General features: G+C 49.1%; 1 protein-coding gene across 2 annotated transcripts in view; it reads left to right on the forward strand.

Annotated features, from left to right (window-relative positions):
* CDK19 (cyclin dependent kinase 19) overlaps window positions 1–22,693 on the forward strand; it is a 1,344,771-nt gene that overhangs the window by 1,224,028 nt on the left and 98,050 nt on the right. For both annotated transcript variants that reach the window (XM_086927380.1, XM_086927381.1), the window contains exon 11: window positions 9,675–9,753. In XM_086927380.1, the coding sequence (XP_086783506.1) occupies window positions 9,675–9,753 (79 nt within the window). The remainder of the gene's footprint in view (window positions 1–9,674; window positions 9,754–22,693) is intronic.

Here is a 22,693-nt window from a genome sequence, read left to right on the forward strand (position 1 = left end):
GCATGAAGCATAGAAACAGGAAAAAACAAGGATAAATTAAAGAAGGGTTCTGACTCATTCCTGGGTTTACAAAATGTAAATCTGGGAATGCGTCAAGTTGGGTGGATGTTGCGTGGGAACACCCACAGCAGCACCAATGGAACGCCCCTTTCTCGCAGAAGTATGTGTAAAAGGGAAGCATATTTGCAAGTCCATGAAAAGTGACGCAGGGTGGTTTTATATGGCCTTGTAAATATAGGGAAGCCCATTGCGATGCCAGTGCGTCAATAAAAGTGACACACCGGCGGCGCAATGGACTTGTGAATAAGCCCCATGGTATCTACACCGGGGACATTTGCCCCTGCACATCCTATGAGTTTTGTGATCTTTGCCAAGTCTTTGACACAGAGACGCAGGTGATAAAATGTATATTTTGTCAACGTTTCCAAATATTTACCTGCTATTGAAACACCTAAGTATGGTGTTTTATAGGGAACAAAACTGCAAGCTAGCAGGACTAGATAGAGAGAGTTCAAGTGCTGGTGGGAAAAGAATCAGAGGAATTTGAAATTACACCTAGTTGCTTCTACTGACTTGTTAAAGAACACATTTATTTTCTCTGTTTAAGATTGTGTAAAGAATGTAGAATTAGCTTGTCTCTGTTCCCTAAATGATCAGTTTTGTTACTAAATGTAAGATTTTTTTAAATGTTGTTTGTTTCATATCCTGTGATAAAGGTTGTCAGACGCAAAAAATTATTCTGGGAGTGAATCACATGACCAGTTTAGATTAAAATTACAGTATGCAAACCTTTTCACGAACCCAAGTACATGCATCAGGGTTTTTAAATTTCTATTTTTAAGAGATTTCTCAAAACCTGCTGGTTAGGTTTACAACTAAACAAAAAGGTATTTCCTTCGGTAAAGCTTGGTCTTCACTCCAAGTTGGGTGTTGCTCTGTCCAAATGTTTGAGCAAGTTTGATGTGTATTTTTCCGAAAATCCACTGAAATAAAAAAATATGTTTTGACGATCCTTTATCATCGAACCACGGAGCATATTACCAACAACTAGTGATATTTATCGCTAAATGGGCTTAGCGAGTTTTTGTTTATCGCCAAGCATCGCCGGATATTATCGCAGAGATAACGTGCTATTAGCAACGTTTATCTCTAAAGCGATAAAATATCCGGCGATAGCGGCGAAATGCGTGAATAATGCTGACAATACAGTGATATTCGTGCATTAACGCCAATAGGGTCTTAGCCATAATATCCACCTCCCATTGGATATAATGGCTAAGAGCTGGTCTTAGCAGGGTTAGGTTTTGGAGATATTCGTGCTTAGCACAAATATTTCCATCGCTACGCCTGCATTGATAATAGGCGTTAGCGATGTTAGCGACTGCTTTCAGTCACTATCTGGTTGGGTATGCCCACTTTGCATGTCATTAGCGATAAATATCACTGACATGCAAAGTGGGCCCCAAACCGCTCTCTATCGCCTACAAGCTGTCGCTAATTGCTGTTAGCGACAGCTTGCTAATAGGGCGATAGAATTATCACCGCTTAGGGGCCGTAAAGCGGCGATAATCACTTATCGCCCTCCTTGATAATATGCCCCCACGTTCGATTAATTTTGTCATATGGAATGGCATTCGCCATGCTGACAAAATCAACTTAGTGAATTTAGTTCCTTTTTTTTGTAAAACAATTTTTATTGCAGATTTCAATACAAGCATTACAGTCATTCCGTTTGTATACATATGCGGGATCTCAAGTTCTCAAAGTTTCTACAACAAAGTTCCGACATCGTCATTGCTCGTGGGCCTGGGGCTGGGTGATGGTTGTCTCACCCAGCGCTCCCCCTCTACCACTACTCGGTGGCGTGTCCAATGATCAACCGCTATCTGCTTTTAACTTTTCTCCCCCCCCTCACCAACCCCCCTCCCTTGTCCAGTATCCGGTTTGTTCCTACTGATAGCTCAGCGTCAATGACACACTGCGACCCCCCTCCCCCCCCTCCCCTAGCCCTCCCCCCACCCCCGGTGTTCCATGGTGTCTGGTGTCTGGGTTGCCGCACTCTGAGGTGTGATGGTGACCTGTGGAGTTTTGAGATGTCTAAGGAGTGTGCATGTCCATGGGGGGAGTTGTGGTAGACACCGCTACCCTAGGTTCCCCAGGGTCCTCTGCATCCTCCTCATCCTCGCTCTCTATTGTACTATCCCTAAGTGCCTGGACTAGAGTTTCCCATGCTAGTGCCGCTTCCTGGGCTTTCTCGTCAGGCCCCCGTCGAGCCAATTGATACCTGATCGTGCTCTCTGCGGCCGCCCATTTCAGGAATTCTGTGAGCCATTTCCCATGTGTCGGTGCCATCTTCGCTTTCCATCCCCTAGTGAGTTCCCTCTTCGCAAGGAGTAGGCCCATGTCTATGAATTTGCTTGTCAATTTGTTCTTACGTGTGTGTGGAAACCAGTGTAGTAGTGCGGTTGCGCTATCGTAGTGTAAGTCCCTGTCTGTGACCGCGTTCATGGTATCGCCCACGTCCCTCCAGAAGTCCTGCAGGTGCGGGCAGTCCCTTAGCATGTGCAGCAAGTCTGCTTCCAAGCGTGCGCATCTAGGACACGCTGCGTCTTCTGCTCCAAAGTATCTCGCTATTTTGTGCGGCGTGAGGTAAGCCCTATGAAGGATATAGAGCTGTATCAATTGGAACCGGGCATTCCTGGTACTCTTCCTGGGCCTCTGAACCAGCTGGGCCCACGTCGTATCCGGGATCTCCCTCTGTAGGTCAGTCTCCCATTGGGTCTTTAAGCGCGCAAGGGGTCGTAAGGTGCTCTCGAGGATTCTGGAGTGTAGGCACGTGACTGCCTTGACTGTTCCTGCGGCCATCATCACATATTGACATGGTGGCGACGTCGCGGGTTCACACAGTCCCTCGCCCCAGTGCGCTTGGATCCCTCGTACCACAGCTGCGTGCAGTAGATAGTCTCCTCTCGGGAGGTCGTATCGTTCCTGTAGGGAGTGGTACGGCGTGAGCACCCCGTCGGCAAAGAGGTCTCCCACCACCTGTAGGCCAGCCTCCTCCCAGCCCCGGAGGCTCGACCAGTCGCCGCCATGTGGCAGCGCCGTGAGCATGCCCAGTGGTATTTCGGGTGCGTACGGGTGTCCGGGGCCAGCGCGCTTTTGCACGCGGTTCCAGCAGAGCCTCAATGTCCGTTCCTCTTGAGACAGGTCTCTGAGTGCTAGCCTCTGCTGCAGGGTGATGTACGCCAGCACATGGCGAGGGGTGCCAGTGTCCCTCTCCTGCTCCGGGCCTCGGTATACCCTAGCCACTTCCTGCGTGAGGAATTGCAGCTGGGCGGCCAAATAATAGTACTCGAAATCAGGGACCGCGAGTCCGCCCTCGCTCTTCGGGCGGGTCAGGGTTGCCAAGGCTATTCTCCGCCTACCAGTTCCCCACAGAAAGGACACCACTTGGGATTTTAGTCGTCGAAACACGGCACTCGGTATCCACACAGGCAAGGTTCGAAAGAAGTACAGCAATCGCGGCAGGGCGATCATTTTAAGCAGCGAGACACGGCCTGTCATAGACAAAGGGAGGGTGGCCCAGAAAAGCATGTTACCCTGCAGCGTTCGGATACAACGGTTTATATTGCCTTCTAACAGGTCTGTGGGATCGTGGTAAATGTACACCCCTAGGTAGGGCAAACAGGTTGGCTCCCAGCGGAGCTCGGGACGGGTCATGGGGCATCTCTCCGCCCTCCGGAGAGGAAAGAGGCAGGTCTTCGCCCAGTTCACCCTCAGGCCCGATACATCTCCGAAACGCGCTAGTAGATCTTCCGCCCCTTCCACTGCCTCTTCGGCATTCTCCAGGAACAGTAGGAGGTCGTCCGCATATAATGATATGTGATGACGAATTCCGTCCACCTCCAGCCCTTGGTAGGAGTCACCATTCCTGGCCAGTGCCGCCAGGGGTTCTATCGCGAGGGCGAACAGCAAGGGGGAGAGTGCACATCCCTGTCTAGTACCCCTATGCACTGCATATCTATCCGATGTCAATGCTCCTACCCGCACCCTAGCTCCCGCCGAGGCATATAGCACTTCTGTCCACCGCACATACTCATCCCCAATGCCAAAACTTCGCAGCACCCTGTACAAGTAGCTCCATTCCAGGCTATCGAAGGCTTTTTCTATGTCGATCGCCATCACCACCGGGGCTCTGGCGGTCGGTGGAGGGTTCGCAACTATCCTCAGCAACCTACGAATGTTGTGAGACGTATTTCTAGTGGGGATAAAGCCCGATTGGTCCTTGTGGATCAAGTCTTGCATATGGGCCATCAGCCTGGTGGCTAGTATAGTGCTCAAGATTTTGTAATCCGTCGTGAGCATCGACAGTGGTCTGTACGATGCCGGGTCAGAGCTGGTTCTATGTGGCTTGAGCAAGGGGATCATGAGCGCCTCACGCATCGAGCAGGGCAGCTCCCCCCTCTCTTTCACCTCATTGTATACGGTTTGGAGTCGTGGGGCCAGGATATCAATGTATTTACCGTAGAACTCGATGGGCAGACCGTCCACTCCTGGAGTTTTCCTGCGTGCCATTTTCTTTATGGCTCCCCTTATTTCCGCAAGGTCAATTGGGCCCCCGAGGGCTTCCGCTTGGTCTGGTTCTAGGCACGGTAATTGTATTTCAGACAACAAGCTCTCTAGCACCTCGGGTCGGTCTACCGGGCCTCTCTTATACAGTCGCTCGTAGTATGCTTTAAAGCATTGTAAAATGTCCGGCTGGGTGTTACACTCAGTGCCATTCGCGTCCGTCAGAGATAATATTGGGGCAGCACCCCTATTGGGGTTTGCTAACCAGGCTAGGAGCGTCCCCGTCTTATCTCCCTCGGCGAGTGCTTTGGTTAAGTATGTTTTGTGGTCAAAGCAGCGAAGGCGCTCCACCTCTACCGCCATTGCCTCCCGCGCTGAACTTACTCTATCCTGCAAGTCGGGGTGGTTGGGCCGCTGTTTCTCTACCGCACGCAAGGCTTGCTCGGCCTTGTACACATCTTCGACTAGTGTTCGCCGTACGCCCGCGAACTTCCCTATACAGTGCCCCCTTACTACCACCTTGAGCGCGTCCCATTCCACTGCCCTGGAAGAGGCAGTCCCCTCATTCTCGGCAAAGTATTGGGAGATTCTACCTTCCAACGCTCCGCTGAACGGCGGATCGTCCAAAGTGTCCGGATGAAGCCGCCACGTTGGGATTGGCGAGACTTCGTTCATCCAGGCAAATGTAAGGAGTAGGGGGTTGTGGTCCGAAATCGTGCGCGCTAGGTATTCGGTTCGAGTAACCATTGGCAACACCGATTGGGAGCATAGGAACGCATCAATGCGAACATGGAGGTCGTGCAGGCCCGAATAGAAGGAATAATCCCTGTCTGTTGGGTGTTGGGCGCGCCAGGCATCCGTCAGGTCCCACAACCCTTGCCAGTTTGATCTGTGTTTTGCCAGTCTGTGAACTGGGGATGCATGTAGAGGTGGGTGTGACCTATCAAGGGTGGCGTCCGCCACAGAGTTGAGATCTCCCCCCAGCAGCACTGAACCCGTTAAATAAGAGGCTAACTGTTTGGTCAGTCTATTGAAGTATGATGCCTGCTCTACGTTTGGCGCATAGACGCTGCAAAGTGTCAGCTGACGGCCCCGGAGCAGACCCTCAACTGCCACATACCTCCCTTCTGGGTCTATAGTGTGCCTAGTAGCTTGAAAGGGAACCCCCGCCCGGATCCATAGAAGTGTCCCCCTGGCAAATGCCGAGTATGTGGTGTGGAATAGGTGACCCCTCCATCTCCTCTGCAGTGCGGTGCCCTCCTTTTTAGTCAAGTGGGTCTCTTGTAGGAAGGCAATGTGTATCCCTCTGCGGACCAGGTAGGCGTGTACTTTGTGTCGTTTTGTCATGGAATTCAGTCCCCGCACATTCCAGGACACACACTTCAACGAGCCCATGTCAGCCATCACCCCAGTCAGTGCAGATTAAATCAATAAACGTACGCTTCCGGACACCAGGCACCTTCCCACCACCTCCCAACCCCACCCCCCCGCCCAACTTCCCATCCCCAACTGCACCTCGAGTCACCCCAACTACTCCAGGTCCCCCCTCCCCCAGAACAGGACTCAACTGCGAAGTAGAGGCACCCATCCAAACTAGCGAGCAAACGTGCTCACGTAAACTTGTAGTCCGTAGTAATCACCACGGGGGCCTTATGGGCCCTGTGGCGCGTGAGCTGGCTCCTAGGCCTGTTAAGCTTCGGTCCCATAACCCTCTGCCCCACAATACTCAATGCGACTCATAAAAGAAAAGTCTCACATTAGTCTGTTCCAATGTCCATGGGGGGGCGCCGCCTTCAGGGTTCCTTCACTCGGAAGCCGCGGACAGCTGTTAGGGTCCAACGATTTCCCCCGAAGTCTGGGGGGTGACCTTCGGGCCCCTAGCCCCGTCCAGCCCCGAGAAGTCAGTGTCTGATCCCGTGGCCAGGGCCTCCGAGGCTGATTCTCTTGCCGATTGGACCGGCGCCGTTCCTGACACCTCTTTAACCGCCTGCAGCGCTGCTCGCCGTTCTTCTTCAGTTTGCGATGTTGAAGGCTTCTTGGCTCCCCGGTTGCGTCCCCGGAGTCTTCTCGATCGTCTGGTCGCATGGTTCTGGCGCTCCTCCTCGGCCCTAAATCGAGCCCCATCCGTGCCCGCCTTGTAGGTGTCCCACCAGGTCCAGGCGTCCGCCGAAGTTTCAAAGAATAACGCCTTGTCGTCCACTATCACTCTCAGTTTGGCCGGGAACAGCAGAGAGTATTGCAGTCCCTCGGTGCGTAGCTCCTTTTTGATGGAGAGAAAGGAGGCTCGCTGTTTCTGAGTTTCGAACGTATAGTCCGGGAAGAGTGTGACGTTACTATTGTCCACCTGGAATGGGCCCGCTTCCCTGGCCCGCTGGAGGAGCCAGTCTCTGTCCTTATAGTGGAGCAGTTTGATGACCACTGGGCGCGGCGGGAGACCCTGGCGCGGGGGTCGGGAGGGCACGCGGTGCGCCCGTTCCAGTGTGAAGAAGGGAGATAAGCCCTCCGGGGCAACCACAGTCTTTAGCCAGTCGGTCAGGTAGCCCACCATGTCCGTACCTTCTTTTTTTTCCGGCAGGCCAACCAGGCGCACGTTGTTCCGCCGACTGCGGTTTTCAGCGTCCTCTGCTCTCTTCTCCAGGGTCTGTATCCTCTCCAGCGCCTCCGTGAGTCGCCCTTCCATCGATTTGTGGGCCGGTACGATATCCTGCAGGGTAACTTCTGCGGCCTTGACTCTGTCCTGCAGCTTTGCGTGATCTGCGCGCAGGTGCCCCAGCCCCGTCGCCACCTGACCAATATCGTGATGTAGGGCCTCCTTCGTAGCAGCAATGGCGTCTAGAATCCGGTCCTGCATCAGTTGGAGCTCCGTGGGGGGTTGCGGGGAGTCGGCTGGTGTTTCCGTGGCTGGGCTCCCGTCCCCTTTGGGTCCTCTAGGTTTTCCCATCTTGCGCCTCCCTGCAATTCAGGACCCTCAGGGTGGTCCGACGTCAACGACGCCTCCCGCAATATTCTGCCACCAACCTCAAGGTAGTCACACTACTAGCCGTCGTCAGGGGGGGTGAGCCGAGTCTCCGGGGGCCGCGTTGCAGAGATCGAAAATGGTGCCAGTGAACCGGTAGGGCTTACAGCTTCCCCCGGCGACCGGGCGTCAGGGGTCAGCACTGGGGTCCACCAGCTGGTTCCGTCGTCCGGTCAGTGCTCCATGGAGCACATCTCAGCGTTCAGCAGCGCCGACGACCCGGGGTGCACAACCCGGGGCCAGGGGCGGAGTGGTGAGTATAAGATGCACAGTACCCCAGCAGGCGTAATCCTCCCTCCGGTCCCGGCTCTCCGTCTCCCACGGGTCCCGGGCTGATTCAATGCCCCTCCTTTGCGGAGTCAATTGCACCCTGCACGCTCGGTCCGGGCCGTGCCGCCGCCCAATCAGGTCACAGGCCCTGCCGGTGGGCCATGCAGTGTCCCCTCCGATCGAGGCTGGACGTCCTCCAAGCACCCTCCACTCTTGTTGCCTCCGTATGCCTCCTCAAGGCAGGCCCGCTGTGTCACGGCCGCTTCCGGGGGTATTGCGCCGTTGCAGGACGTCGTAGGCCTCAAAGCCGGGGCCTAGAGTGAGCCCCTTGTGGTTGTGGGCGGAGCCCCGCCAGCACTCCGCTCCCGAGCGGACCACGCACTGACCTCAGGGTCCGCCGATGCCCCGTGTGGCCGCCGCCGTGTCCCGCGAGTCCAGCACTGTACGCTGCGCCACGCTGTGGCCTCAGGACATCAGGGACGGGGTCGTCGCTATTCCCTAGCGGCTGCGATGCAGGGAGCCGCCATCTTATCCCCTGCCGTCTTGGGTGGTCCGTGCCCTTCAGCGCCCGCTATGCCTGGTGTTGCGGCGCGCTGACCCAACCGGAACAGACCTGAGGGTTGGCTCCGGGATCGACCCGATTTCCACGGGGATCCCGGGTCTGAGACAGGATTTGAGGCGGATTTCAGGCTGAGGGTCGGGAGCCTCGCTAGGCTGCGACCGCGTCCATCGGCTGCTAGCCACGCCCCCCTTAGTGAATTTAGTTCCATAGGAAAAAGTTTGTTTAGTTTGCATTTTCACCACAGTGTACCTTTTTAAGCGTGTGAATTCCCCACGCTTAAGCTCCTTAACCCGCCATTCCTCCCATCATTTCCTAAAGAGAACTCCAATGCCTCCAACCCTCAATTTACCACCTCTTCTAGTGAGTGATCTGGACCTCTCTTCTCTTCCTCTTATCTACTCCCCCATTCATCCGCTAGCTCCCACATATCCCAAATTACTTTTGTTTCCTTTTTGATCTGTCTTCTTGCAGTTTTCCTCTGTCATTTTTTTTCTGAGTCATGCCCGCAATCTGACAATATTTTAAATCAATAATCGAAAACATTTGTAATTTAAGCCATTGTCATGATTGATAGCGGATGCACTTAGATTGATTGAGAATATAAGCTTAAAAAAAGAGAGGCATCCGAGGGAAAGGAAATAATTTGATGTGTGATTAGAGATGCAAGAGTGTTTGTGGTGCCGGTGGTGCCGCGTAACAGCAGGCGCTTTATGAACTTTGGGTGACTCCAGGCTGGAGGGCATGACCCACTTCTCTTTCTTTATTCCACTTAATATTCATTGTCACATTACTCAATACAACAACTGCAATCAGTGTGGGACTAGGGTATTATGCAACATAGTCAAGATTGCGTTTTTGATGTGTATACACAATTTAATTATTAAGCACTGGCTTCAATTAAACTGTGAATAAAAGTTAATAAAAGTCATCAAGTGGCATGCAGCCCTCTTTTCTGTAAGCTGCTACATTGTTCATTCCCCACCATCTGCCAGAAAGTTTTTGTATTTAGTTACTGTGCCTATTTGGTGGTAAACATGGCATCCACATGTTCCCAGGAGCAGTTAGCTGCCCTGCCATGCCGCCCCCTGAGTTCTCATTGGAATAATTTAGGTTGGCACATATTTTACAATTGCTGCCAGAGATTTAGCTAGAGGCAGAGATGCTGGAAGAACATATTTCAATTGGTTGTTTTTAATAAATGTCAAATGCTACTTCAGGCTGAAGTTCTTGTTTTGTTTACTGTTTGTGTTTTTCCAGTGTGTTTGCTGGTTGCCAGATCCCCTACCCCAAGCGAGAGTTCCTCAATGAAGATGAGCCCGAAGAAAAGGCTGACAAGGTAAGAAGAGAACATTTTCAGGCATATTCACACTTGTAAACCTGTGAAAGGTCAGCCCTCAAATCCCCTCACCACATTACAGTACAAGCAATGCTTAAATGGTACACACAAAAGGAATAAGTGAAGGGGGCCAACGTCTGTCTTACGAGCCCGTCCCCGGTGCTGCCAAACCCCAACGCTGCCTAGTCTTGATTCAGCCTGTTTCCTCCACCACCTTTCACTCCTGGTCTCTTGATCTTTCTCTTGCAGGTTCTTTTTCATCCCTGCTTTCTTCGCTTGTCATTGTTTCCTATCGTTCTCCTACTTTTTCTTTCTCTGTTTTCTCATTTATTTCTGTCTTGCACTGGGTCGAAGTCTGATGATGAAACATAAGGCCTGGTCTCCAAGAATGACTGCCAAACCTCACTACCTGCAACCAAAAGCACAAATGAAGCACTTTGTAATAGCAGTCACTGTTTAAAGAGCAGTTTTCTATCATCCCGAAGCTGCACTGGTACAAAAATTGACCTATCCCAATCACATTTTTGCTTCTTTTTGTTCTTATTTATAATTTTTTTTAAATCATTTTTTATAAAATGAGTAACAGTCTTAGGGCAATGCAAAGCTTTTTATTACACAATTGTAGTTTCTGTAAATGACCAGTGTTTCCTCATTTTCCTACGCCAAGGATTGTTTTGCAAGTGTTAGTTAGTTGAATAGTGTAACTTGCAGCCAGTTTTTTATATGAGACCTTTCCTTGCATAGCTTTTTTCTTGTTAGTACTTTGAAGGCATGCTTCATTGATAACTCATAAGACTTCTCTATGGTAGTGTCTATCATTTGTGTTTTTAAGGGAAACAAGAAAGCAGCGGTGGCTCCTCCACGAGAGCAGAGGGGCATCGCCCCACCTGCTGCGAGTGCAGCAGGCAAAGACACAAAAATAAAAAGTCTTAATAATGCCATTTTATTTTGCCACCAGCTCATGCTGTGTACAGCGCAAGCATGAGGAAGGTGACGGGGCTGTATCCTGCTATTGTAGGATTACTGCTGCCCCTTTCAGTGCGCATGTGAGGTTGGCTGGCTGGCTACCTAGGGCCAGCCCAACATGTGCACTGTGAAACAGCCGGGGGATTGCTGGCACAGGCCTCCATCCTCAAAATGAACGCTGGGTGGGCACTAAGGGATTAATCACGATATAACACACACTGATTTTGAAATTCCCTAACATGATACCTGGTGGACCAATCTATACATCCTGCATGCGCTAACTAGTGAAATCACACCATTTATTTCCCGAACACACATAGCATGTCTGGGGTCACCTGACCAGGGGCGGCCTTAGGCATGTGCAAGCTGTGCACCTGCACAGGGCCGCCAAACCCCAGGGGCCACCACGCCAATATATATCCTTAATACAATAATCCTCTGAGGATGGATACATATTTGCGTGGTGGCCCCTGGCAGGGATTTGGCGGCCTACGGCTCTGTTCCACTTCCAAACACCCTGACCCCCCACTCTTCACTGACCTCCGCGCCAGCGTTCCTCCAGGGGCCCCCTACCTAAGCTCCCTGCCCAGGGCCGCCATGAACCTAGAGCCGCCCCTGACCTGACCCAGGTTATGGGCTCTTTATTTATTACAAACACTCCTCCTAAATTGGACTAATGCTTTGGTGTAGATGTTAAGCCCTGATAAAGTTTGCTGTAACAGGAACAGCCTGTGACGAAGCACGGGGCGTACATAACTGCAAGAAAATTAAAGAACTATTGAAACCACAACCTCAATTTTAGTCTCTGTGTGCCTGGAGAATTTTGTGTATGAGCAATGGGTTATCCTACTCCCACCAATCCTGGAGCTGCTCTTTTAGTGTAGTTCCTATAGTACCCTTCATGCAGGACCTGTGCTGTTTTTGGATGACATGTACTGTAGGTCTGGTGGCAGACCGACTCTGAACACCCCCGCTGAATATGTTAGCCTCTTTTTGCATTAGCTAGCTCACAGCGCCACTAGAATCTCCTTGTATCAGAGAGATTAGTTTGTGGCAACCTCAGAACACAAAAAATCCTGATTCCTCAGACTCGTGGAAATAATATACTACTTTTCACCCAGTCACTCGTGCGTGCTCATTTTCTCTCCGACAGATACACGGAAGAAACAGTCAAGCGTGTTTACAATAAGAATTTATTGTACCGTATTTCTTCTCGTGTAAAATATATGCGCTGCTAAAACTATTACACAGTAGCAGAGATATAGGTTCAGCAGTACAGTGAATAAAACGGAATAGTACAGTTATACCATTTCACAATAGTCATGAACAGATACCTGAATATAAAATGCATTTATAAAAGATAGTGCATACTCCTACGATGCCTGTCTAGATGTACCTAAGTGTACCTGGCTTGTGAATAGGTGTGAAAGAGCCTAAGCCTAAGAGACTAAGAGCCAAGAATCCCGCTAGGATTTAGTCAAACTCCATTACCTGAAATAGTGAGAGCGTGGGACTTCGTCCTAGACTCAAATTGGACACCACGCAAGGGATAGTCAGCTGGAATGATTGCATGTTGGAGCCGCAGCGTCTCTCGTCAGTGTGTCGGTGTGAAGTCTCTGTCCCTCCTTCTTACTGATAGCAAGAGGTGCAGTATTTATGCAGTCCATGTGCATGTGTTAGCTATTGTTAAGTATGAGGATGACGTTGGAGATGAAACCATGTGCGTGGATAGGAGAGGTGAAGTATACCCCCGGGTATCGTTCTCATAAATTATTCCTTTGTGCTAAGGATGAGGTCTTAGCAATATCGATTGGGAAGAACCCTCCCTCAGCATGGAAGTAGGAGAAAGGTTTAGTCCATAAAAGGCGTCAGTCCTTATAAGGTGTTCAGTCCCTTATTAGGAGTTATTTCTGGACGCAGGTGGCAATGTGGCCATTATCCTCCTGGACCTCAGCGCCGCCTTTGATACGGTGAATCACCGCATCCTTTTAGCCCGCTTAAACAAACTTGGAGTCTCGGGAAAGGCCCTTGCATGGCTGGAATCATTCCTGCAGGAAAGGTACTTTAAGGTGTTTGAAGGGGATTGTCATTCCTCTCCCTTATCTCTGCAGTGTGGGGTCCCTCAGGGCTCTTCCCTTAGCCCCACACTTTTTAATGTGTACATGTCTCCCTTAGCTGAGATAGTGGCTCCCTATGGGATTGAATTGGTCAGCTATGCCGACGACACGCAGCTCGTGGTCTCTCTGAACCAAGCGGAGTTGTCCCCAACGAGTCTGAGTGTCTGTCTGGAGGAAGTGGACAAGTGGATGAGCCAGTCCCATCTCAAACTCAACGGTGAGAAGACCGAACTTTTGCTACTAGGCAGGCAGGCATCATTCAATGCCTCTACATTATGGCCACCCTGTATGGGCCCTGGTTCTACTCCAAAAAGTGAGATCAAGAGTCTAGGACTCTGGTTAGACAAGGATCTCTCGTTTAAAGTACAAGCTAGAAAAACAGCGGCCACTTGTTTTGGCCTGCTAAAATCTATACGTAAAATTCTCCCCCAGTTGCCTCACAAGGCTAAAAGAATTCTAGTTCAGGCCTTGATTTTATCCAGGCTTGACTATGGAAACGCGATCTACCTGGGAGCCCCGACTTCGGTGATTTGTAAGCTTCAGTTAGTCTAGAATTCAGCGGCGAGACTGTTGACTGGCACTAATTATCGCTCCTCAGCCAAACCAGCGTTAAGATCACTCCACTGGTTTGGAGGTTAATGAAGAAAAAATTTGGAATCTTTACCAAGTTAACATTGTATACACCATTTCATAAGTGCCCTCTTCTCCCTGAAATATTCAAAGATCAGGTGATGGTAAGATGGGAAGAGCGGGGTGTGTGGGACTTGGGAGATTTGTTTCAGGGGAAAAGCTTTGCCCCCTTTGATTTTTTATTGGGCAAGTTTAAATTGCAGCGTGCTGATTTTTTCAAATATCTTCAGCTTCGAAGTTTCTGTGAAGAGAAGTTGTTAAGAAATATGTTTTTTAGACAAAATAGAGATTATTGAAGCTATTAAAAGAAGGCTTAAAATGGGTCCTCTGTATCAACTCCTTTTGGCAACGGAGGAAGATGATCTTCTGGCTATAGAAAAGAAATGGCAAGAGAAGCTGGGTGCAGAGGGAATTATGTTGGAAAGAAGTTTGGAGATAGCCAACAGTGTATTATTAAATGGCTCTCTTCAAGCCCAACATTATATGTCAGTGTTCGATTTGTACTACACGCCAGCTAAATTAACAAAATGGAAGTCTGGTCTGGGAACCTATTGTAGCCGTTGCAATTTAGATGCTTCAGATAGGATTCATGTTTTTTTCCTTTGTCCAAACCTCTCTAAATTTATAGCAGATATTGAGAGAGATATATTAAGGAAAGTCTGGGCATTGGGGTAAAATTAACTGCACAATTGGCTATATTTGGTGTGGAAGAGAGTACATTGTACAAATGGTCGACAGCAGAAGAAACTTTTGTTTTTTTATGCATGTCTGTATATAGATTTTGTATTACTTCGCAATGGATAGACCCGGAACCATCAAATTTTGTAAAATGGCAAGCTAAATTGTTATCTATATATCATCTTGAATCTTCTCTGTACAAAAATAAGGGTATTAGAAGGAAAATGTTTGGGCATAAATTATGGTTACCAATTGAGAAATGGATGGGGCAGTAAGGATTCTGTTGGTTATATTTGTGTATGTATCATTGTGTCTTTCGCTGTTGCTGTTTTACAATCCATGGAGCTATAGTGTATTTATTTTGGCATTTATCCTCTTGTCTGTCTGCTGGTATAAAAACTCAATAAAGAAAATTAAAAAAAAGGTAAAAAAAAAAAAAAAGATCACTCCACTGGCTACCGATAAAAGAACGGATACATTTTAAGGCCCTCTGTATCGCCCATAAAACATTTCAGGGCAAAGGTCCTCCAATTCTCGCCAACCTTATCAGACCCTACAAAACGTCCAGAAATCTGCGGTCCAATGATCTCAATCTGGAAGAAGTTGTCAGAATCAGTAAGTCTCGCTCCGGAGGTCGCCTCTTTTCTTACAATGCATCAAAGCTGTGGAACTCTCTGCCCCTCTCCCTTCGCCAAGAACTCAACCTCCTCACTTTCCGCAAGAAACTAAAGACATGGCTTTTACCGGAAACCAAATAAATAAGATTACATAAGAACTATCTTAGCTTTTCTGCCTCTCAGCGCCTCCAAGCGCTGGGATGCCTTCGGGTAGCCATGCGCTATATAAGAATAATTTTCATTTCATTTCGTTATTACCTTATAAAGCTCGTTCATATGAAATGAAGGGGAGAAGATGTAGGGAAGGTGTACGATGTTCCCTGGACCTACACATATATGAAATATAACACTCTCACACTGAAGAGAGCAGCTTCAGGATTGGTTTGATTTGCATTCTACTGAGCTGGAAGGAAGGGTGAGAAGCCATCACAACGCGGCATTACCACGCGCTGCCATTACGACTCTGCTTTTACAACGCAAGTCATGTTGCGCTGGAGGGCGCTGTTGGAAAAGGAATAGTTTAATTTTCTATTCCAACACCTTCCCTACTGTAACGTGGGCTGGAGTTGGAATAGAAAATTAAACTATTCCACTATCCAGCGCTTACAGCGCAAGTCGTTGTAATGACTTGCGTTGTAAAAACACCGTCATAATGGCACGCGGGGTAAAATCCCGCGTTGTAATGTTATACAACCGGAAGGAAGTCCTTACATTCCTGCTCTTGGAACGCCGGTTAGAAGTGCAACATATATGGTGAATTTGACGCCATTGTGCCCCACGATATTTTTTAAACGGTAGCTGCTACTGCACAGAAGGGCCTGTTTGCTCCTGAGAAGTGCTGGTACTCTCCCATGAAATGTTTTGCAGCTGTGCTGAGTAGTGCAAGTACAGAAAAAAAGTAAAAACGTTCAGGTACTTAGTACTGGACATTACATGGACATTTGAAAGCACTATATATTATGCTTAGCTTTTTCTCGTGAGTGACTCAGTATAAATAATACTTTCATAAAGATGCTTGTGAAGGGTAAACAGACAAAATATCAACTACAAAATATCAAATGGACATAATATCGAGTTCAAAATAGAGGCTGGACATAATATCGAATGGACAGAATATAGACATCAAAAATATCGTTTTGAAGGTAAGTAATGTAATATCGAAATTTAAAATATAGATAGTCAAAATATCGAAGTACATAATATAGGTTATTAAAAATATCGAAAATTTAAAAATATCGAATTTTTTATAGTGTATTTTATGTGTTAAAAGTGTTTATTTATGTTATAATGTGTTTTAATTAATGAATTTATTGTTATTTAAATTTTGCGTAATTTAATTCTGTAGCGGGTTGTGGGTTTATAGGGGAATACGGTGGGAAGTAATTTAAATATGATTAATTAAATATGTAAATGTATTTATTGGTATTTGTTTATAATTAATTGTTAATTAATTTTTATTTTGTAATTAATTACATTTTAATTGCCAATTAATTTTATTTAACTGATTAATTGATAATGATGTTAATTTAATTAATGTAATTTTTGTAGCGGGTTGTGGGTTTATAGGAGAATAGGGTGGGAAGTAATTTAATTATAAATAATTAAATATGTACATTTATTTATTGGTATTTGTTTATAGTTAATTGTTAATTAATTTTTATTTTGTAATTAATTACATTTTAATTGCCAATTAATTGTATTTAATTGATTAATTGATAATTATGTTAATTTAATTAATTTTATTTTTGTGGCGGGTTGTGGGTTTATAGGGGAGTAGGGTGGGAAGTAATTTATTTATAATTAATTAAATATGTAAATTTATTTATTGGTATGTGTTGCACTCTCTGGAGTGGGAATAGTAATTTTTACCCCTATGCTATCCAACGCTTTCCCTAATGTTGCACTCTTTGGAGTGGGAATAGTAATTTTTACCCCTATGCTATCCAACGCTTTCCCTACTGTTGCACTCTCTGGAGTGTAAATAGTAATTTTTACCCCTACGCTATCCAATGCTTTCCCTACTGTTGCACTCATTGGAGTGGGAATAGTAATTTTTACCCCTACGCTATCCAACGCTTTCCCTTCTGTTGCTCTCTCTGGAGTGGGAATAGTAAGTTTAACCCCTACGCTATCCAACGCTTTCCCTATTGTTGCACTAGCTGGAGTGGAAATAGTTATTTTTACTCCTACGCTATCCAACACTTTCCCTACTGTTGCACTGTCTGGAGTGGGAATAGTAATTTTTACCCCTACGCTATCCAACGCTTTCCCTACTGTTGCACTCTCTGGAGTGGGAATAGTAATTTTAATCCCTACACTTTCCAACGCTTTCCCTACTGTTGCGCTCTCTGGAGTGGGAATAGTAATTTTTACCCCTACGCTATTCAACGCTTTCCCTACTGTTGCACTCTCTGGAGTGGGAATAGTAATTTTTACCCGTACGCTATTCAACCCTTTCCCTACTGTTGCACTGTCTGGAGTGGGAATAGTAATTTTTACCCCTACGCTATCCAACGCTAGCCCGTCCCTCCCCCTACGCTCCCGCCTCCCAGCTCCCCCTCCCACCCACGAGATACCAGGAACGTCTCAGCTGAGGAACCTCAGTGACCTGTCTGACTCCGTGTGAAGCGGTCGCTCCACCCTCTCTCCTAGATCCATAGCGCTGCTTGTGGTATCGTAGCGCTGCTCCCCCAACACTGCCATAATTGATATAATACTAATTGGATCTGCTTGTGGTACCGTAGCGCTGCTCCCCCACCACTGCCATAATTGTTATTATACTAATTGGATCTGCACCCGCTCTGTTTGCGTAGCGCTCAGCATTACTCTGCTTGCTCGACTACGTGAACTGTGATTTCTCCGCATTGCTTGGCCTGATTAGCATTTTGCATCTAGGAACGCTCCGCATTGCTTTCATTTAATTTAAACTGTTATTGTGCCCGTTTCCCGGTCCTGTTGTTGTCTCCCCGTCCATTTTGTTGTGCCTGCAGCCCGTCCCTCCCCCTACGCTCCCGCCTCCCAGCTCCCCCTCCCACCCACGAGATACCAGGAACGTCTCAGCTGAGGAACCTCCGTGACCTGCCTGACTCCGTGTGAAGCGGTCGCTCCACCCTCTCTCCTGGATCCATAGCGCTGCTTGTGGTATCGTAGCGCTGCTCCCCCAACACTGCCATAATTGATATAATACTAATTGGATCTGCTTGTGGTACCGTAGCGCTGCTCCCCCACCACTGCCATAATTGATATTATACTAATTGGATCTGCACCCGCTCTGTTTGCGTAGCGCTCAGCATTACTCTGCTTGCTCGACTACGTGAACTGTGATTTCTCCGCATTGCTTGGCCTGATTAGCATTTTGCATTAAATTGCTTTCATTTAATTTAAACTGTTATTGTGCCCGTTTTCCACCGCCAGCTCGCATTTCCCGGTCCTGTTGTTGTCTCCCCGTCCATTTTGTTGTGCCTGCAGCCCGTCCCTCCCCCTACGCTCCCGCCTCCCAGCTCCCCCTCCCACGCTCCGCCCCCTCCACTATCCATTTATGACAAGATGTCCCAACGCGCAGCGTCCTCGCGCTGCGGCCGTGCCAAAGGTAAGCCTGTCTACGCCCGTTCACGCCTGGACCGCGCCCAGCGCCAGACCCCCTGGTTCCCGTACCACCCACCCCTCCCGCATTACATACGACGCCTCCACCCTCTTAGCACTAAACCCCGGCCGACTCCCCAACTGCGCCCAAGCCGCTCCCGGACACACCCATGGACCCTACACTTGCAACTCCTGCAAGTATGACGGCACCAAGACCAACTCCACATCTACAAACACCAAACAGAGATCCGACACCAACCACCTTAAATGCATCCTGCTCAACACCCGCTCGGTCCACCAACACGCCATCGACCTTTGGAATCTACTAGACACCATTTCTCCGGACGTCGCCTTCCTAACAGAAACTTGGATGAACGCCTCCTCAGCTCCAGACATCACCATAGCCATCCCGAAAGACTACAAGATCATCCGAAAGGACCGCACCAAGCAAACAGGAGGAGGCATCGCCATCGTCCATAAGAATTCCATCCGCATCTCAACCAGCTCAGACGTCAACCTCGCTAGCGCCGAACACCTTCACTTCCAGATCCACACCGACCCCAAGACCACACTCAGAGGCACACTCCTCTACAGACCACCAGGACCCCGTGCACAATTCTGTGAAGACATCACTGACTTCATCACCCCTCACGCCCTCCCCTCCGAGGACTATATTCTAATGGGAGACCTCAATTTTCACCTGGAAAAGAACAACGACAGCAACACCACCAACCTTCTGGACAATCTCCCCAACCTCGGACTCAAACGACTTGTTAACACCCCCACCCACTGCGCAGGACACACACTCGACCCTATCTTCACCTCCAGCAAGCACATCTCCTTCAGTCACACCACAGCTCTCCATTGGACGGACCAAAACTGCGTTCACTTCACCTACAAAAAGACCACAATCCACAACCACCCTCAACCCACTCTCCGAAGAAACTGGAACAAAATCACCATCGACCAGATCTCCACATCGCTTCTTCAAAACCCCCCAGCCTATTCGTCGAACCCTAACCAAGCAGCCATCAACCTCACACAATGGCTAACTCACAGCACCGACAACCTAGCTTGAAAAAATGCCAAATCAAACTAGGAAGCAAAAACGCCCCCTGGTTCAACGATGAACTTAAGAAATCCAAGAAACTCTGTCGCTCCCTCGAGAAGGCCTGGAAAAAAGACCCAAACACCAACACCAGGGACGCCTTCAAAAACGCCACCCGCATACACCACCAACTGATCCGGACAGCCAAGAAAGCCGCTTTCAAAGACCGACTAGACAACAACGCCCACAACAGCAAGGAATTATTCAACATCGTCAAAGAGTTTACCAACCCCTCTGCCAACTCCAACGACATCACTCCCTCTCAAACCCTTTGCGACTCCTTAGCCTCGTTCTTCCACAACAAAATAGCAGACATCCACAACAGCTTCAACAACCAACCCGAAGACCAACCCACCCAACTTTCTGCCGAACCTTCACCCCCCTTGAACATCCTTAATGACTGGAACCCAATCTCCACTGAGGACACCATCCGCCTGATGAACTCCATCCACTCAGGACCCCCCACAGACCCATGCCCTCACCACATCCTCAACAAAGCGGACTCAATCATAGCACCACACCTCCGAGACGTCATCAACTGCTCCCTCAACTCCGCCACCTTCCCGGAAAGTTGGAAGCACGCCAAACTCAGCGCCCTTCTAAAAAAAACCACAGCGGACCCCAACGAACTCAAAAACTACCGCCCCATCTCGCTCCTTCCATTCCCGGCGAAAGTCATCGAGAAAGCAATCAACAACCAGCTCGCCGCCTTCCTCGAAACCAACAATTCCCTCGACTCCTCACAGTCCGGCTTCCGAGCCAAACACAGCACTGAGACCGCACTCATCGCAGCAACAGACGACATTCGAACACTACTGGACAATGGAGACACAGTCGCCCTCATCCTCCTCGACCTCTCTGCAGCCTTCGACACAGTCTGTCATAGCACCCTGCTACAACACCTCAGAAACATCGGAATCCAAGGAAAAGCTCTGGAATGGATCACCTCGTTCCTTGCCGGAAGAACTCAGAGAGTCCGCCTCCCATCGTTCAAGTCAGAAGCCTCTGAAGTCATCTGTGGCGTGCAACAAGGATCCTCACTCAGCCCCACCCTCTTCAACGTATACATGAGCCCCCTCGCGACCATCGCACGCCAACACAACCTCAACATCATCTCCTACGCTGACGACACTCAACTGATCCTCTCACTCACCAATGACCCTAACACGGCCAAAACCAACCTACATCAAGGAATGAAAGAAGTAGCAGAGTGGATGAAGCTCAGCCGACTGAAACTGAACTCAGAAAAAACAGAAGTCCTTATCTTAGGTACCTCCCCCTCCGCATGGGACGACTCTTGGTGGCCAGCGGCCCTTGGAAAAGCACCCATCCCGACGGACCACGCACGGAACCTGGGCGTCATCCTGGACTCCTCACTCTCGATGTCCAGACAAGTCAACACCGTTTCATCATCTTGCTTCAACATTCTTCGCATGCTCAAAAAAACATTTCGCTGGATCCCCACCGAAACTAGAAAAACGGTCACCCACGCACTGGTCACAAGCCGCCTGGACTACGGAAACACCCTTTACGCCGGCACCACCGCAAAACTGCAGAAAAAACTCCAACGCATCCAGAACGCATCAGCCAGACTCATACTAGACATCCCGCGTAAAGATCACATTTCTAATCACCTAAAAGACCTCCATTGGCTCCCTGTCAATAAGAGGATAACATTCCGCCTCCTCACCCACGCACACAAAGCACTTTACGAACTTGGACCCGATTGCCTCAACACGCGAGTCTCCTTCTACACCCCCTCACGCTAGTTACGCTCGTCCAACCAAGCCCTTGCTGCTGTTCCACGCATCAACAAAACCACCATGGGAGGAAGATCCTTCTCCTACCTGGCGGCTAAAACCTGGAATATGGCCGGGATGCCTGTCACCCCCTCCCAACACAATCCCCAAGGATGGGAAGACGGACGCAGTTTTGAACTTTTGGAAGGCGGGAGGGAGTTACCCTCCCGGCCGTATTTATTAAAATATGAAACAAAATTAAACATTAAAATAACAGTTTCATATCATGTACAATTTTCATTTATTACATTACGATGAAGACACGTTCATTGGCTAACCTTAGCAAATCTCTAGTACAAAGGTTTTCCTAGCCGAGTCTAACATCCTGCAAATGCATACTTTCTAAATTAAAATTGTACATCCTAGCATTACGGGCCAACGGCAAGGTCGCAACCGGTGTCAGATCCCTACTACCAGAACTCCCCCCTCACGGTGTGAGGGGCGGGCGCACAGAGGACTGTACCTCTGTGCCAACTCCAATTTCCCTTGTCTTTGCGGGGGCCCCCTATTTAACTCGACGCCATCTTAATGGTCGTCCGAGGACTCGTGTGAGGTGTCTAGAAGGTAGCGTGGACCCCCCTCCCACCCCACACTGTTTATCACATCCGCCGTCGCGGATATCCGGGCCCCGGGAAATTCGTAGGAGGGGCATCTAGCCGCCTCCTCCCCTGGAAGGGGCCTATGACCGCCTTCCCTTAGGCGACCCCATACTTAGTGGGTGCCGCCTCCCCGTGTGAGGGGCCAATGGCCGCCTCCCCCGGGCGCTCCCATCCATAATGGGTGGCGCCCCCCCTCTAGGGACCTTGAAATTACTGCTCACCGATCATGACCTTACCGCCACAGGCCGGATAGTTGACCGGCTATCCGGCCCCCCCACAACTCCTACTAAAGGTCATGCTTTTACAAACCCCTTAACCATGCTATAAAGTCTCCTATGAGTAAGACATTCCCCTCCCGGGACAAATGGACCCCATCCTCGAGATACATGTGATCCCCCCGAATACATCCATGCGGAATACAGTGCAACTGCGCCGAGCGAAACAACCTACCAAGTTTGTTATTGACCTTCTTTACTGAATGGTTCAGTGCTGACACAGAGAGGCCCCCCCACCAAACCTTCCTGGGAATCATGTGGGACCATGCTATCGTGCACCCCGGGATCCTTCTCGCCAGCCAGCTAACAGTAGATAGAACTCGCTCGAGTAGTACTCGCCGACCGAGTGTCACCAAGTCATTGCCTCCCAGGTGTACTATGATTACAGACGGCGGTGACCTTGTCCGCCCTAACAGTTCCTCAACAAAACATTGAAACTGGTCAATACAGAGCCCGCCCCTTCCGTGGAAGGTCACCCTGTACCCGTATTCCCCAGCTGCGTGAATCACGTCACCTGCTTTGAATACGTCCCCGGCCCGTCTCACGTATGAGTGGCCCACGACCCACAC

This window comes from Lissotriton vulgaris, chromosome 6 (genome assembly GCF_964263255.1).
Source record: "Lissotriton vulgaris chromosome 6, aLisVul1.2, whole genome shotgun sequence".
NCBI classification, from domain to species: domain Eukaryota; kingdom Metazoa; phylum Chordata; class Amphibia; order Caudata; family Salamandridae; genus Lissotriton; species Lissotriton vulgaris.